Source organism: Eucyclogobius newberryi, unplaced genomic scaffold (assembly GCF_026437365.1).
Source record: "Eucyclogobius newberryi isolate DKJ021-1_F unplaced genomic scaffold, fEucNew1.0.hap1 SCAF_15, whole genome shotgun sequence".
In the NCBI taxonomy this organism is placed as follows: domain Eukaryota; kingdom Metazoa; phylum Chordata; class Actinopteri; order Gobiiformes; family Gobiidae; genus Eucyclogobius; species Eucyclogobius newberryi.
The window spans coordinates 12,561,812-12,579,649 of record NW_027315779.1 but is presented as its reverse complement, the minus strand read 5'-3'; the positions used below and the strand labels follow the sequence as shown (position 1 = coordinate 12,579,649).

Below are 17,838 nucleotides of genomic sequence, written 5' to 3'. Positions count from 1 at the left end.
GTGTAGTCGGCATAGCCCTTGCTATATTGGGCGTGAGTGGAGCCATCTTAATGCCTGATTTGATCAGACTTTCAAAATGGCTGGGAAGGCCCATGGGTGAGAGTGGAGATGAGAAGGAGAATGATGAATCTTTAGTGGGAGTAGATGTTGCAGGGGGAACCCAGGGCTGGTGTGAAGGCAGGGGCGATGACAGGGATGTTGTTGGGCTTGTCACAGATGGGTCCAAGGCCTTTGAAGATTGTTCCTTTGCTGGAGGCGGTGGAGGTGAATGTGGAGCAGCTGGAGCTGAATCCTTTGCTGGTGGTGGTGGAGCAGCTGCTGATGAATCCTTTGGTGGAGGCTGAGGTTGTGGTGCTTTTGATGTTGAAACATTGGCTCGGTCTCTGGCTGATGGAGCAGGAATTCTTCTCTCATTCCTCTCTTCTCTAACTATCTGCTCAGGACCCTGTCCAGGCCCAGTCCAATGCCTCAGAGCGTGGAGCAGGTTCTCTGTCAGCACCCTCACTCCACCTCTGCATAGGTGGGGGCCATTTCTCTTAAACAGGTCCTCTCGTTTCCAGAATAGATAGAAGTTCTCAATGTAGTGTAGTCCTCTCGGGGAGCACTCTTTGGACAGCCATGTGTTCAGCTGAAGAAGCCGGCTAAACTTGTTTATCCTCCTGTCGATGTTTGGAAGAGGTCCACTTATGAAAGTTTTGATTTCCATTTTATCAAGCACGTCGAATAACTTCAAGAAGTCTTTTTTCAAAACTTCAGTCTGTTCCCGCCGCATGTCCACTGCACCCACGTGCACAATCAGCTGTTTAGCTCCTCCATGCTTAGCCATAATATTTGGAAGGAGTGACGTTATCTCAGAAACAGTGGCGCTTGGAAAAGAATGTGTGTTTATCTTTTCATGCGTCATGTGACTTATCGCGCCGTCCCCAACTAAAACAATCTGCGTGACCTTGGCAGATCCTCCTCGCTGTATTTTGGCCACGTCATCTTTCCTTTTTTCATTTAATTCCATCTCTGAAAGTGGTAAAAATCTGTTGGTGAGCTGTATTTTAGGTGACTTCACGTTATCTTTGTATCGTTTAGGCTTTGCTCCGAGTTTGTTCCAAGAAACAGCCTGGTCTTTCTGGTTTTTAGACAGTTTTGGAAACGACACAGAGTCACTGCGGTTTAGGTTGAAAGTAGCGTTTTTTCTTGTAAAAAGTGTGCTCTTCTTACCGTCGGTTGACACAGGAATGGTATCGTGAAGAACTTTTTCAGATTCCAAAACAAATATCCGTGTTTTCAGCTCATTAATTTCTTGTTGATATTTCCGACAGCGTTCACAGTCTTTCTCACTTCTTCTCCCGGACATGTCGCTGGCGTCAGATATGTCGTTAAAACTGGAAAAATGTTCTTAAAATCCTTGGTTTACTTGAAAAAGTCTAAAGCAAAAATGTTTGGAAGACAAAAACTGATTAAAAAGCAGAATAAATAAGGAAAGCAGCGATAGCAAGCGGAGCGAGCAAAAAAGCGTGTGCACTCTTCGGAAGCAGGAAGCAGGACTGTATCAATATTTTTAAATCCATGGAAAGGCCCACAAATTAAAGTAGAGGCAAAGTTAAGTTCACAAATTAACTTTTTCCTTTTGTAGCTTAAACTAAGACATAGTTTACTGGATATAATATGTTTAGCTTTACTTGTTCACACATGAACCACAGCAAAACTGAGACTACTCCCTCGCCACCACAGACATTTTTGATTAATTTTTCACTGTGTCCCTCAGCGGCAACCGTTGTTGTGATTTTGGGCGTTACAAAAATAAATTGAATTGAAAATTGAATTGAAGTTGTGGCTGTGTTTGTGACGTTTCCCGTTTGGCGTTTCCAGAGCAGCTGCTGGAGTTCATGCACCAGCTCCCGGCCTTCGCCAACATGACAATGTCGGTGCGGCGCGAGCTCTGCAGCGTCATGGTGTTCGAGGTGGTGGAGCAGGCGGCTACCGTCATCCTGCAGCACAGACAAGAGGTGAGCGCCAGCTTCTGTCACGTCACTGTATCGACTTTTAAGTGTCACATATATGGTGAGAAAAAACATCACGATTTCACGATTAGTCACGATTATTGCGAATACCGTATTTTTCGCACTATAAGGCGCATTAAGGGAAAGAAAACGTGTACCACACCAAATCGCTTCGAGGTCAGTAAGCACGACCAGAATTCATCCATATATAAGGCGCACTGTCGTTTTTTTTAGAAAATTAAAGGCTTTTAAGTGTGCCTTATAGTGCAGAAAATACTTTAAAAACAACAGTGAAGTCTTTCGTTTTCTCTCATTCTCCTGATCTGACATGATACTTTTCCTCTCCATCAAAAATGCAGAAAAAGTTTGCACACGACTGACACCTTTTTATGACAATCTTTTTAAACAATCATTTAAGTAAACATGTCATGGGTATAGTTATTTGTCAAATCGTAACTCTTTCGATGGCCCTTGTTTACAATCTGGTTGCTAAGTAGCAGTTGGGTCTTTGCCTATGTCATATTTGCTGGCCAACCAGGAAGTGAAAATTGACAAATTGGACCAAAAAAAATAAAAAAAATGCAGATCTTAGATATAATCCCTGTGTTTTACTGAAAAGTGTGGTCTAAAGTGTCACGTGGTCTTTAACTTCCTGGTCTTTTTCTCGGCGCAGCTGGACCACTGGTACGTGATCTTGAATGGCGCCGTGGAGATCTCGTACGCCGACGGCCGAGCAGAAATCTTGTGTATGGGCAACAGTTTCGGCATCTCTCCGTCGCTGGACAAGCAGTTCATGAACGGCGACGTGCGCACCAGAGGAGACGACTGCCAGGTGAGCGAGCGCAAAGCGGCATTCGACAAATTGATGCGGAAAGCTACCGAGGAAAAACCGACAGTATTTGAATGCTTTAAGTGTTCTAATTTCTTGTATACATCTTGGGCTGCAGCTAACGCTAACGGTGCGACATTATGAGATTTTTACTAAATGAGAGAAGTAAAGCCTCGATAGAACATCCTTATGAGTATTTACTTCAAATGAGGTACACACTAAATTTACGCATTTCCCGTGTTATTTTTATGTAATTGTGGCTCTGAGCCATCAAAACCGCTCCTGTTAGCACGTGGCATGTAAGAAATGGTTTACGTTTATTTGATTACTAAATTAATGATTATTTCAGTAATCGATTCGGTGTGATTTTTATTGATTACTTGCAGTCCTATGTACAAGGGTAAAGTCTGTATGACAAAAAATATGAATAAAACACATAAATATATTTCAGATTTGGCCCGTTGGGCCCCAGTTTGACCTTTTTTAGTTTATAATTGCACTTCCTGGTTGGACATGAGCACAAATATGACATAAGTAGAAGTAATTCCACAGATGTTACCTAGCAACCAGACCGTAAACTAGAGCCAAAATCCATATAAATGACTAAACGGTTATGATGTGACAAACAATAATAGCATATAACAACTTTATTTTGCTGAATGATGGTTTGAACTGTCAAAAAAGTCAGTGTAAACTGTCTCTGTGTCACACACTGATGACATCACAGAGGGATTCAGTTTGAGAACTATGCTCTACTTTCTGTAATTTAAAAGTTTTATTTTACAAACTGCAACTTAAAGTAAAACTAAGATAATATTTACCACAGGTGCCCTCCCACCAAACTAAGTCATAATTATTGTTAACAAAAACTTCAGTGTGTAAACACGTGCTAATTTAATGTTGTTTTTTCTTATTTCAAGCGCAAAAACCCTGTATTTTTTTTGTTTCATTTTTTATTCTAAATTCAAGCGCAATATGACAAATCTTCTGATCAAAATCAACTCGCAGATAAATGATATAATTTCAGCAGCTAAAACATATTCAAGGTGGACATTTTCTGCGCTAGTATACGTTAACTTTACCCTGAAACGTTACCTACGCGCACAAACTTCAAACTGGGCTGACCACACGCCTGTAAAGTCACACGCTGACATGAAGTAAGTATTTCGGTGACGGCCCAAACCACAAACTCTCACAGTTGTTCTTGTCTCATGAGCATATTTAATCGCGCATACTTTCCCTTAACTATGGTCCAAATCTTCTTTACTTGCACAATGCCGTATGCTAATGCTAATACAGAACAAGAAAGCCCTTAGTTCGGGGTTGCGGCTGTACTTCCTCCTACTCCGCTCAGACAGGAAGTGACTGCAGGGACTTAAAATAAATTCACTTCAGATTCACTCCAGTCTCTGCCCCGCCAACAACAATGCCACGGATTTATTTGCAACTCGGGACGGCTAAAACGGCTAGATTAGCTTAGCATACACTGAAAAAAAAGAAGAAAAAACCCCCAAAAAACTGGATAATATCTGGATTTTAGCAGTTTTGACTACTTCAGATTTAAAACTCATTTGACTTGTTCTAATTCCAAATGCCTTTCTCTTCTGCTGATAATGATGGTAAATATAATAAAATCAGTAAAAAATATCTTAAAACTTGCTGAACAATCTAGTCATGTCAAGTAATCTCAATGAGTCAAAACTGCTCAGTTTGAGATGGAAAGTGACATAGAAGTAACTTTATGTATGTTTTCTGTTTTTGCAGTGTAGAAGATATCGATGTTGACGTTTAAAGTTGAAAGAATAAGACTTTCTACTCGATTTACAGCTGGATTGATTTAGTATTGAAACAAATTATGATTTATTTTGATGGTACTGACAATTCCAGGGACTAAACTTGTCAAGCTAATTGGAGTTTGTTTGCCTTTCTCTTTAGTTTTATTCTTTTATGTCAATTACAGACCATTTTATTTTTGCCTCATGCCTTCATTTAAGAAAAGCTTGTTCTCGCTGCAAAATGACACCGCATTTTAGGCAAAAATGTCCTTGAAATAAGTTAGATTAATACTCTTAATTACTTAACAAGCATTCTTGAAATAAGATTAATAGTCTCATTTATTTAGTGTTTATTAAGTAGAAATGTCTTAAAAACAAGATTTTTTTATTTTGTCTAGATTTAAGTGAATACATCTTGGTTACATTTGTGGAATTCGCATTGGGCAGGTTTAGGTTCTTTTGTAAACGTTTTGTCAAGAAAGCCTTGTTTAATCCAGTTTCACCTGATTTAGGCCTGGTTTAGGGTTCATAGACTTTGATAAGTCATCGTGTTGTCAAAATAATCTATTCCCAGTTTTTAAATAATTATAAAAATAACTATCAAATCTAAATAAAATAACATTCTTTTGTCTTTTTTTGTACATCATTAGGGTATCAAAATCAGAAGTGAGTGTCGAGCCTTTTCTTAAATGTCAAAAATCAAGTTTAAAATGCTAGTATTGAGGCATCACTTATTGTACATAAAGTTTTGTAGTCCTATACTTTTCATCTTTATCTCCTGATATTTTTTTTGGTAGAAAGATTCAAAGGAAGATTGTAATTGGTCTTGTATTCAGCATATCTTCTAATATTCTTGTTAAAAGGTCAGATTTAAGTCTATTTTAGTAGTTATTTATTCATTGTAGGACAAATAAAGCTTCTCTTACATAATCACTACATCTTGAAATGCAGAAATGACTAAATTAGCTCAGATTTAGCCTATACAAGCTCAGATTTAGCCTATATTAGCTCAAATTAGCCTATACTAGCTCCGATTTAGCCTAGATTAGCTCAGATTTAGCCTATACTAGCTCAGATTTAGCCTATATTTGCTCAGATTAACCTATATTTGCTCAGATTTAGCTAACATTTGCTTAGGTTCAGCCTATTTTAGCTCAGAATTAGCTTATGTTAACTTTGATTTAGCCTGGATTCCTTTATACATGACTGTCAGACTCTTGATGCCGTTGGCCAGCCGTTGCCTGGCCCCCCTGGCCTTGCCCGAGTGCCCGCTGCTCGTGCGCAGTAGCCGGCCGCTGTACCACACGCTGACCGCATGCCCTCACCTTTTTCTGGGTCAGTTTGTGTGCGTGGCTCAGGAGGACTACTGGAGGATCCTGAACCATGTGGAGAAGAACACGCACAAGGTGGAGGAGGAGGGTGAGATCGTCATGGTCAAGGAGCACCGGGAGCTGGACCGGAGCGGCACCAGGAAGGGCCACATCGTCATCAAGGTGAGCGTAGTTTGCTGGAGAAAGAACGGAAAGAAACCGAAAGGGCACGGAAATATCGGGACGGTGATGGAAAGTCGTTTTAACGGGCGACAATTGTGCCAGTGTCTTGGAATAATGTCACAACTTTGGATATTTGTTCAGTGGTGGGCAGCAGGGTTGTAGTTGACAGAAACCAGCAAAAGCTCTCAAAACTATGCAGTATCTTTACGATCTGACCACCAAATCAAAAATAATTGTTCAATCAAAAATTTTAGAAATGTTTGATCTTGTAGCGATTGTATAAGGCGTAAATTCATGTGCTCATAATATGTGCATAAGGAAGTTATTTGAACAGAGAGTACAACCTTTAAAAGAACAGAGACAAGAACTAATTAAAGAAAGTAAATGGAACAAGCTGGTCCTGTACGGAACAAGCTGGTCCTGTACAAAAAAGCCTTTAAAATGAAGCATTACACGTACATTGAAAACCATAGAACTCTGAAATGATCTGTGTCTTTTTGTTTTTGCTTTTTTTTTTGTTTTTTTTCTGGAATTCTTGCGCTTTGATATTTAATAGGTTTAGGCATTATAAGTTGTTTTTACTTCAGCCGTGCTTCTGGTAATAATGCCCAGGTCATCTTTGGAGGACAAAAAAACAGGTCTCGATCTCAATGGGTTCTTACCTGGTTAAATAAAGGTTAATACATGTTTTGTAAAGCTTTAAATGATCAAATAAACTAACTAAACAGTTTGGGTAGTAATAAAACCGCACAGGAATTCATGCTTAAACAACGTATTACAAAAAGGTCTGGGAAAAGGAAAAAAAAGTCACCACAGTAATACAAAAAAATTGACCCTTTGCTGACATCTCGTCCATGACCGCGGGTCGTTTTAAAAGAAAAGAGAAGCCGCTCTTTGCAGTTGGAGGCTCGTACCAGTTGCTTAGTTGTAGCAAGACTAACAGAAGGAGTGTGGTTAAGCAAACGGCCGCGCAGATTGTCACATGGCCCGCTAACATTTAGCCATCACCCAAAGCAATATTTATCAGACCTTGAAATTCATGTCACATTTTGTTACCGCCTTATAGTCGTTTTAAAAAGGTTGTGTTTTGTTTATTTTGGCCACGTTAATGAACTTATAGCATCGTATATTTAGTCTGTTTCCCTCTGTAGTGGCACTTTATCGACAACAATTCTAATTTTAAACGTCCAACGGTTTGACTCGTACATAAAGGATTCAACACATACCTTCGCTTATTTTTATATATATACATATGTCGTGCAGCTCTAATATGACGTCAGTTGCGCTACAACGTTTGCACTTGCTGTCCGAGTGAACCATCAATACGTTCGCTGCTACATGTAGAACAAGTGTCGATGCTATTAGTGTTTTGCCGTAGCGCATCGTGTGCTTGCGGCGTCACCTCCCGAGGCCTTTCTCTCATGCCTTCCTCCCTTGAACGCTGCAGAGGCGCCGGGGATCGATCGCGCGATGGTCCTGAACAATTCCCTTTTGAATCCGGCGGCCGGACCAGAACAGCACAGTCAATTCCACGGATGAGGCAGTAGTTTCCGCTCCCGTTTGTTGCTGTTGTCGCCGTCCTATTTTTAACTGCGTACTGGAGACGGAGATGCCATCGCTTTGCCCGAAACCTCAAAAAAAAAGAAGTCAAACTGTGAAGAGGTTTTGTTCCCGGGTATTTAGTATAAAACGCTGACGTTCCCGGGTATTTAGTATAAAAGGCGTGCATTTTGTTTGTTGTAAATAACAGAACTGCTCTAAAACGGCTTAAAAATATGAATAGGTCCTTTGACTTCCTGTTCAGAACTAGTGATCTAATGGGTTGTTTAGTTTCATGGAAAAAGTGGCGTTTCTGAACCCTATTTGAGGACCTGGATTATGAATGACTAGCCACAAGTGTCGAGGTATGTTTAGCTTGAAGTGAAACTGTAAAACCCGTCGAGTTCGGTTCTCGTGGACGAGCCCGTTTTCTTTTTCTTTTTTCTTTTTTTGCAGTGCTGCGTTCGTCAAAAATCTCAAGTGATTGTGGTTTCGGTTCCTCGTTCAGTGAATCGTCTCCACCGTTGAGGGATGTGAAATGACACACCTGACGGCCAAAGGAAGGCGTCTACAATATGACGTTATTGTTTCGGGTGAAGCGTGACAGTTTGGGGCGAAAACCTGCACATGTTAGACCTCAATTGCCTCCACAAACTTGCCATTTTAATCTTGCGCCCGTTCAAGCGATGACATCATCTTATCGTGACATATCGTTAACGAGATGCTCCCAAAAATTAACATATTTTGGAATACGGCTGCCACTTTTACTTTAGATAATCTGTGTTGACCAAGAAGACGTTGAGCTTTCAGACAGTTTTTGTTTCCTGTGAGTTCATTCAGTAGTTACTGATGTGTCGGCCTTAAATTAGGTCGGAACTTTGTATTTTGTCAATCAAACGGCAGATGGAAAGCCATGGAAAACTCGCCTGCTCTTCTGTTTTCGCTTTGCGGCGTGTGCGCGTTGCTAAACCCGAGCGCGCCGCGACGTCAGCGCCAATGACCGTGTCATAGTGCGCTCCGCGGGCCACCGTCACGTGACTTTATTGATCGGTGCTGCCCTCTTATGGTAGGTTTACGGCAAAGTAATGTCAAGCGCACTGTGCAGCTTTGTCCTGAACTGGTCCTGGTCTTTATATGGTGCAGGGTTAGTCCGGTTTAGTTCTGACCTTTAATGTGTTTGCACTTTTAAAATGAGGACCTTCCTGTAGACGAAGGGCACCATGACACGAGCTGGAAAAGAGACTAAAAAAAGACTATTCAAACGTGCCAGATGGTCTTTTTTTTTTGGAGGGAACAACTTTGTGACGTATATTTTTATTTTTATTTGATTTGATTCAACTTTATTTAAACCAGGTAAACACCCGTTGAGATTGAGACCTCTTTTTCAAGGGTATAAAAAATAGTTAAGTCCAATAATGTGATCAGAGGTAGAAAAAGTGATAATAGCACTTTGGGATAAAATGCTAAATTGGAATATTGAGTGTGTCATCTATGATTAAAACAATTAAAAATGAGCTGAAAAAGAGTGAGAAACTGTGTAAAGTATTATTACTGCAATTGTGTTTTATGATCCGATCACGTTTGTGCTGAATATCGTTTGAGGTAATAATATAAAATTTTAAAAATGTCTTTTTTTTTTCTTAAATGATATTCAAATGTTGCATTTATTCTTCTTCTAACCTTCATGGTATTATTTACATTTTGATAGATTGCCCTCGTGGACTGAATCTAGATTTCAAGTAAATTTTACATCAAGAATAAATATATCTTGTGCACGTGTTATAACGTTTTGTTTTTGATAAACCGATTTAAATAAAATGTAGTTTGTTCAAAATGGCGGTGCTGTTCATGGCGCGTTGAGAGTTGACCACTCGACCTTACATGTGCAATGGTAAGGTCGAGTGGTCAAGTGCAATGGTGCGTTTGATGTTCGTTTGTGTCCTCACACCTGCACTCGGCTGTTGCCAGGGCACTCCGGAGCGCCTCATCATGCACCTGGTGGAGGAGCCGTCGGTGGTGGACCCCACGTACATCGAGGACTTCCTGTTGACCTACAGGACCTTCCTGTCCAGCCCTATGGACGTGGGCTCCAGGCTCCTGCAGTGGTTCCTGGTCAACACGATGCGCGACACGGTCAGTCCTACATGTTTTATTTGCCACATTAGACTACACTTTGATTATATATAATTTTTACTTAATATTTTACCTGCTTTTCTTTAATTTGTGTGACGTTTATAATGTCACTTCCTGGTTGGGTATGGTCAGTTGGCGTCCCCTGCTGTCCCTGGGCGGAAAACCAGCCTTGTAACATTTGCCGACATCGACCCAAAAACGACTCTCCTGAGAAACCCTGGCTCTTTTTTTCATATTTTTTATGCAATGTGAAGTGTTTTTGGGTGAGATTATACTCGATCTTCTACAGCGACATGTCGATATGAACTGCGATCGATGGCAAAGCCGCGCACTCAGCGTTTGTTCAGCCCGACCTTCCCTATCTCCATAACTGCATTAAACTGACATTAGTCTTAGTCCGTCAATACCCTGTGCGGACGTGTCATCCCGACGCTCAAACCTATGCTGCGTTCCAGTCTTCCTCGAAGGTGGGATTTTCCGAGTTCCGCCGTGTAAAGTCCTCCCTGGAGCTTGCTTTTATCTGTGGTCGCCTTGTTTTAGATAGTTTTTCAGTTAAAAAATATCGATAGCACTTGTGTTAATTTCTCCTTAGTTGCTGTCTACTGCCCCCTGCTGTCTGTGATCCTGCTCCTGCACCGCCGTTGAGACTGCAGTTAGAAACACATTGTCGTGCTAATGTTGCTAAAGTCCACACGGAGCTAACGACAACAGAAGTTCACATTCAAATGATACAGATGTAATCGCCTTCTTGGTTTTTGTCGTTTGCGTTGAGTCGTTACTCCACACCGTTACGTATCGCTCCCAGTTTATTCCGACCTGACGTTTTTTGGCGGTCCGAGTCCCGACCCCTGAGGAACAACTGGGACACGGCACTACTCTATGGCGACTTAAGGGAGCTCAGATAGGACAAAAACATGTCATGCCACAAATCCGGGATGAGATATGTTTAACGCCGTGCCGCGGAACATTTCAGGCAACGCAAGACAACGCCAACGAAGACGACGGCCGAGAGCGGCAGAGAAGTTACACCGCGTGCTTTTAACGTTCAGCATTCACGTCTTTGCCAATGTTTAGACTCTATGGAAATATGTGATTTTTCGCGGGTTGAATTCAGGTCGACGATTGTTATTCCGTTCTTTTGGGAACGTCTTTTTTCCGCATGTGAACTGGACTGAGCCGTCCTGTGGAGGAGCGTCGGTCAATTATTTCTCCTCCCGCTGTCTTTTTCTTTCATTGCCGGTGCGTCTTATCTCTGCTGTTTTTCTGAAGCTTTATGTAAAACTTTTTTTGGGGGGGCTGCGGTGTCGGATGGGCAGGTTTTTCGCATGCATAAACTCGCAGATAAGAAGCGCCAGCGTTCCTCGCCTGGAAAGGAAGTTCAGTTTAAGTGTAGTGACCCACTTTTTTTGCTAAAATTAACTTGTTTGACAAAGTTTTCCACAATTCCACGATTTAAAAATACACTCAGTACATTTTATGTAAGATTTGCAATTTCATGTTTTTGAAATATCAGTTCAGGATGCACATTTTAAACACATCATGGCGCAGATACGACTAAACAGCAGATATTCTATTTAAGGCGAGACGCTGCACGTAAATAGGAAACATTTTTTTTATTTTAAATATATACATTTGAAACTTCTCCTGTCGTTTACTCACAAAAAGTGTAAGAAAAAAATGTGTAATGTTTTCATACAGAAATAAGGCATTTTATGTGTAAAATTGCACATATTGGGGACATTTAAATCTTAAAAATGTAAAGCTCCAGTTTTAAATTTCTCGGTTCATTTTGTTGACCTGTTAGATACAGTATACTAAAATTTACATTAAATGCTTGTGTAAACTCAATCTGACTGAAAATTTGGGTAAAAGAAAAAATATAGCCTAATTTTTTACACTTAAAACTGTAATAAATCAGGTTTAGAATTAGATATCTACAAATTCTGTACGTTCAGTCAAGTTCTTGTTCAATGTTAGACTATAACGTTTGGCTTTAAATGGTGCTTTTTATGTCTTTGTGGGAGAAAAATGCAAAAGCCTTTGAAATTACAATGTTCCAGAGAAATCTAGGGGGTGTGTGAATTAAATAAAATAAAAAAACACCTTAAAACCATAAAAATTACTAAACAGAACCAAAAGTGTGAAGAAGCTGTGACTCGATCCTTCATGTAACAACAGAACGGCTTTGTAAACTAAACTTACACCTGATCCTGCATTTTTGTTCAGAATCTGCATTTGCCTAATTAAAATTCGTGAGAAGACAAAAACACAAGAAGCGCGTGCATTGTTCCTACTCTGCAGCGTTAGCGAGTTTAGCTTTTTATCTAAAAAATGGACTTGTTGTTTACGTAGTAGCAGAAGTGTGTCGTATGTTTGGATTTAGATTTAGAACGTTGTTTTGATCGAGTTTATCATTTAAACAAAATAAAAAGCTACAAAACGAGCCGATTAAAGGTGTGCGTTGATATTTCTGAACTTTTATGATTCATTTTTATAAACATTTCACATTTGCTTGATGAAATAACCCTCAACTAACACGTTTAAAGAGACATTTTAACCCTGTTGGACTGACATAACTGAGATGTGATTTTCTTGTCGATATCGCCCGGCTCCACAGAGGAATCTGAGTGGAACTGAGACTTTCAGAGAGGTTAAGACTGCAGCGGGTTAACGTGAACGTCTGATTGTATCGTCTCAGGTGACCAGAATCGTGCTGCTTTGGGTCAACAACCACTTCAACGACTTCGAGGGCGACCCGGCCATGACGTGCTTCCTGGAGGAGTTTGAGAAGCATCTGGAAACGGCGGTAAGAGCGAGAGCGAGCGACTTGTTTGACCGGTCGACACCCGGGCGAGCTCTGTCCGTCTCCACAGAAAAGCGATTTAACAACAAAACCATCACGATTTTAAAATATGAACGCTGGAACTATTTTTTAGGGGGCTCAAGATTTATCGCATGCACTTTTTCTTTGCACTATCAGTAAATATTGTCTTCATTATTTGTAGATTATTAACATTTGAGCTGAAGAGGATCAAATATTTAAAGTCCAAGTGACAGGTTTGACTGCGTGTTTCAGACACAATCATATTTAAGATTTTAATAGACGTTTTGCCCTTTGGTCCCCAGTTTGATCTTTTTTTTTTTAAGTTTAGAATTGTACTTCCTGGTTGTACACGGGCAGCAAATGTAACATAGGTAAATCCACAGCTGTTACCTAGCAACCAGGCTGTAAACAAGACCCAAAATCCATATGAATGACACAACAGTTATGCTTTGACAAACAATGATACCATATAACACCTTTATTTAGTTCAAGGATGGTTTAAACTGTCAGAAAAGTGAGTCAGTTAAGTGTCAACTGTCTCTGTTTTCAATGGCACGTCGCCCATTGATGACATCACAGAGGGATTCAGCTCTACTTCCTGTCATTTTAAACATTTATTTTTCAAAGTTTCTTCACAAACTGCAATTTGAGTGAAGTACAACTATGATGCATGTTTACCACAGGTTCTATCCCTCCAAACTAAGTCATAAACGGCACATTAATGGCACTAAGTGACTAGTAAGGCACTGTACCTGATTGTTACTGACTTGTAAACGTGAAAAACAGTTTTTAGTTCATTGTAAACAGTTTGAAGCGGTCCAAAGTTATCACTCAATCACTTCATGTATTCAAAGCAATTATCCTAAGAGTTCAAAAGCATTTTTCAGTTTTGCTGTTACAGTAAAGCTAACAGCTAGCATGCTAACAGCAAACTTCCTGCTTCAAAGGGAATAAAATGCTTTATAAACAGATGTAGAGAGGGCACAGAGGTCTCATTTTGACCCTGAAAAAGGCTTTTACAATGTATCTGTACTGGGGCAAAACAGATTTAACTTTATTAAAAAATGTGTTTCTTAAACTTTTTCAGAAAATGAAGGGTCACCTGCGCCTGCTGAACATCGCCTGTGCGGCCAAGGCCAAGTGCCGACAGATCACGCTCCAAAAAGCGGCGCGGGAGTCGTCTCTGAACTTCAGCGTCCAGGGCGGATGCGAGCGCGGCTTCGGCATCTTTGTGGAGATGGTGGAGCCGGGCAGCAAGGCGGCTGAGGAGGGGCTCAAGAGGGGCGACCAGGTGAAGAATATTTGAGTTTTGAATATTGTTTATGCAAAAAAAATAATACTAACTTTTTTTTTATTATTTGTATTTTTTTATTTTAATTGTATTTATTTTATTATATAATTATTATTATATATATATATATATATATATATATATATATATATATATAATTTTTATTCATTTTATTTATTTTTTTTATGAATAAAAACACTTGTAGCACATGTGAAGTGGATAACTAATTCCTTTCTGTGGAACTGTCTAGTCAACAGCTCACTGGAGATCAGCAGTTGGCCGACCCTCCACCAGAAAAGCTTTCTCATTTGAATCTACATTACAGAGAAAAGTCATTGCTGCTTCTTCTTGTCGCTCGGCCTCAGTCAGAGGAAGTGGGTTATTAGTGAAGAGAGGTTAAATGTGAAACAAATGAAACAAAGCCCGTCTTTGTCCTGCTTCTTCCTGGTTGCTAAAGGTGAACTGAAAAAGGCCTCGGCTGACTGCACTTCTGCCCTCTGTGTTAGCGAGACGATAAATTAAAGTATAAATAAATACATCAATATCAATTGCAGAAGAGATTAATATTAGTATTTCACAAATTTCAGTAGCTTCCTGCATTAGATTATCATGTATTTATTTCCCCCTGCGTTTCTGGACATAACATTTTATGTTTATATTTTATATTTTGGCCTTTTAAACTTGCCCTTGGTTACCATGACATTTGTGTTTCTTGTTTTACTACTTACAGTAATGCCAATGTTTGGACAAATATAGATTAGCGTCAGAGCGCCCTCTGTTGACGGCAATTAAATGACGTGTAAAAACTTTCGGGTTTCTGATCTATTGCGTAATCCGACGGGGAAGTTGAAACTGAGTGATGTATCTGTGCTCAGATAAGATGACCTCATGAACAGGATTAATGAGACAAACTTCATTAATGAGACGAATGTTTGTGACGAGGGAACGATGCAACTTGGTTAAAAGTGAATATGATAAATCCACCGTGAGATAAAGCAATGCTGTGGTTTACAACGTCGTGTGAAATGTCTCATGAACATAACGCATTGTTCTTTCTTTCAGCTCCTGGAAATCAATGGGCAGAACTTTGAAAACATCTCGCTGAACAAGGCGGTGGACATCCTGCGGAACAACACGCATTTGTCACTGACGGTCAAGACCAACATTTTTGGTGAGAACAGTTTGACTTTTAACTCGAGATGCTTTAAATGTGGAAAAACCTGATTTGAGTGTTTTTAATGATGAAAAGGATAAAAATCTTGGCGTAATCAAAATGTAATGACAACGAAAGCAGGGCCAACTCGAGGACTAAACCAGGACTGCACATGGTCTGAAACGGGTTCAAACCAGGTCCAAATCAAGTCATAAACGAGGTCTGAAGCATTTTTGAACCAGTTCTGAAACCAGGTCCAAACCATGTCGTGAACAAGGCGTGCAAGGTCTGAAATAAGTCTAAAACAGGTCTAGATCCAGGTCTAGATCCAGGTCTAGAACCAGGTCTAGAACAGGTCAAAATCTATTCAAAAATAGGTCAAAAACAAGTCTAAATAAGGTCTAAAGCAGGACTAAAGCAGGTCTAGAGCAGGACTAAAGCAGGACTAAAGCAGGACTAAAGCAGGACTAAAGCAGGTCTAAAGCAGGTCTAAAGCAGGACTAAAGCAGGTCTAAAGCAGGTCTAAAGCAGGTCTAAAGCAGGACTAAAGCAGGTCTAAAGCAGGTCTAAAGCAGGTCTAAAGCAGGTCTAAAGCAGGACTAAGGCAGGTCTAAAGCAGGACTAAGGCAGGACTAAAGCAGGTCTAAAGCAGGACTAAAGCAGATCTAAAGCAGGTTTAAAACAAGACTCAAGCAGGTTTAAATCCATAACTTGCTGAATAAATATTGTGTCAGTTGATAAATAGTTCAACACACTGCGCAGGCTCTGTTTGAACCATACATTTACCATGAAAATGCCCCCAAAATTAAAAAGACTAAAGCAGTTTTCCTGTGTCTAGTCTTCAAAGAGCTGCTCAGCCGGGTCGTCCACGAGAGGAAAAACGGAACCCCTCACATCCCTAAAATCCAGGAGAAGAAGGGGAATCGCTTCTCCATCCCTGATCTGCCCGGAGACATGGAGTTTCCCACAGACCACAAAAGCACCAGGAAAATGAAGGCCAACACCGTGACCGGGGGACGGAACCGGATCCGGAAAATGCTGGAGAAGACGAGGTTCAGCATTTTACCTCCAAAACCGTTCAGGTAAAGTCTGATCTTTTTTTACCTGTCGCCTTCTGTTCCAGCTCCGTGATAAGCGGACACGCTAGCCAAATCTATATACTATCATTATGGTAATCCCCTTAAACTATGGTAATTATTGTCATATTTTGAGGAGGCTAACACTTAAAGGACATGTATTATGCAAAAAAAAACACATGGAGTAGCATTTAGCTTCCTTCAGGCTAGTTTTGGTTAGAAAATCCTCTCCCTCCGAGCGCCAAAAACACTCCGTTCTGAATCTCCTCAGACCTGTGACGCTTTCTCGATCTATGACGTTTTCTCGTTCTGTGACGTTTTCTCGATCTGTGACGCTTTCTCGATCTATGACGTTTTCTCGATCTGTGACGTTTTCTCGTTCTGTGACGTTTTCTCGATCTGTGACGTTTTCTCGATCTGTGACGTTTTCTCGTGCTGTGACGTTTTCTCGATCTGTGACGTTTTCTCGATCTGTGACGTTTTCTCGTTCTGTGACTTTTTCTCGATCTGTGACGTTTTCTCGATCTGTGACGTTTTCTCGATCTGTGACGTTCTCTCGATCTGTGACGTTTTCTCGATCTGTGACGTTTTTTTCTCGATCTGTGACGTTTTCTCGATCTGTGACGTTTTCTCGATCTGTGACGTTTTCTCGATCTGTGACGTTTTCTCGATCTGTGACGCTTTCTCGATCTGTGACGTTTTCTCGATCTGTGACGTTTTCTCGTTCTGTGACGTTTTCTCGATCTGTGACGTTTTCTCGATCTGTGACGTTTTCTCGATCTGTGACGTTGCTCTGAGAATCTTCTCTGCTGTTTTTTTAAATCCATAAATCACCTCTAAACTGTACATTCTTCCGTCTAATCACGTTTTTCACTTTGTTTTTTCACCGCTTTCTTTCTTTTGTGCTGCTTCAGGGGCCTCTTTGGGTAAGACTCGACCGTGTCGTTATCAGCCGACCGCATTTTTCATCTTCGCCCGAGAAATGTGCCCCTAGTGGTCATTCAGACTCATTGCTTAACTCTTGGCGTCTACATTTCGTCATCGAGTGTCATTTTGTCAGCACAACACGCCCATTGTCGAGGAAAGAAACGCAAATTAAACTGAAATACTAGGCTTTATCACTGTATATTCTCAGTGAATTAGTTAAACGTGGATTGTCAATCAGATCAGATCAGATAATGCAACAGAAAATAAATTACGGCACTGACGCGGTGAAGCAAAAGTCCCAGAAAAGGCTTTTCTAAACGTATTAAACAATTTAAAAACCGTAAGCGGCAATGAAGAAAAAGCAGAATTAAACCCTTTAGTACTTATTTAGTGTCAGTAATTGCTTGTAGAATTAGCTTTTTGGAGCGTTTACAGTTTAAATTTGATCGGACCACAAAAAAAATATACATATATTTAGCTCTTAAGTAAAAGTACAGGCGCATGTGCAAAGTAATAACAACTAAAGTAAAAGTATGAAATCTACTTAAGTAATAAAAGTTATGAATGACCTGTTTAAAAATGTACTTAAGAGTAAAAAGTAAGCGTTTAACTGTGATTTTAATAAAGAATTGTGCTTTTTGGTCAATATTCTGTTAATATCTTCCGTGTATATTTTGGTTTGTGCAGGACGTCACTGTGAACGTGCTTAAAAAATGACTAGTCAAACCATAAGAAAATGATTATTCGCAATAACTGAGACCAAACAACAGCGGAATTTTTACATTTCTTTTATTCCCTTTCAAG

At 40.2% G+C, this 17,838-nt stretch overlaps 1 protein-coding gene across 2 annotated transcripts in view; it reads left to right on the top strand.

Moving 5' to 3' along the window:
• The window catches only part of rapgef6 (Rap guanine nucleotide exchange factor (GEF) 6), a 180,399-nt gene that overhangs the window by 121,368 nt on the left and 41,193 nt on the right, over nucleotides 1-17,838 (top strand). The window contains exons 10-18 of one of the 2 annotated variants that reach the window (XM_072446054.1): nucleotides 1,864-2,000; nucleotides 2,668-2,826; nucleotides 5,939-6,091; nucleotides 9,599-9,763; nucleotides 12,462-12,569; nucleotides 13,675-13,878; nucleotides 14,941-15,049; nucleotides 15,870-16,113; nucleotides 17,022-17,033. In XM_072446054.1, coding sequence (XP_072302155.1) covers nucleotides 1,864-2,000; nucleotides 2,668-2,826; nucleotides 5,939-6,091; nucleotides 9,599-9,763; nucleotides 12,462-12,569; nucleotides 13,675-13,878; nucleotides 14,941-15,049; nucleotides 15,870-16,113; nucleotides 17,022-17,033 — 1,291 coding nt within the window. The remainder of the gene's footprint in view (nucleotides 1-1,863; nucleotides 2,001-2,667; nucleotides 2,827-5,938; nucleotides 6,092-9,598; nucleotides 9,764-12,461; nucleotides 12,570-13,674; nucleotides 13,879-14,940; nucleotides 15,050-15,869; nucleotides 16,114-17,021; nucleotides 17,034-17,838) is intronic. The other variant, XM_072446055.1, reaches the window with a different exon arrangement.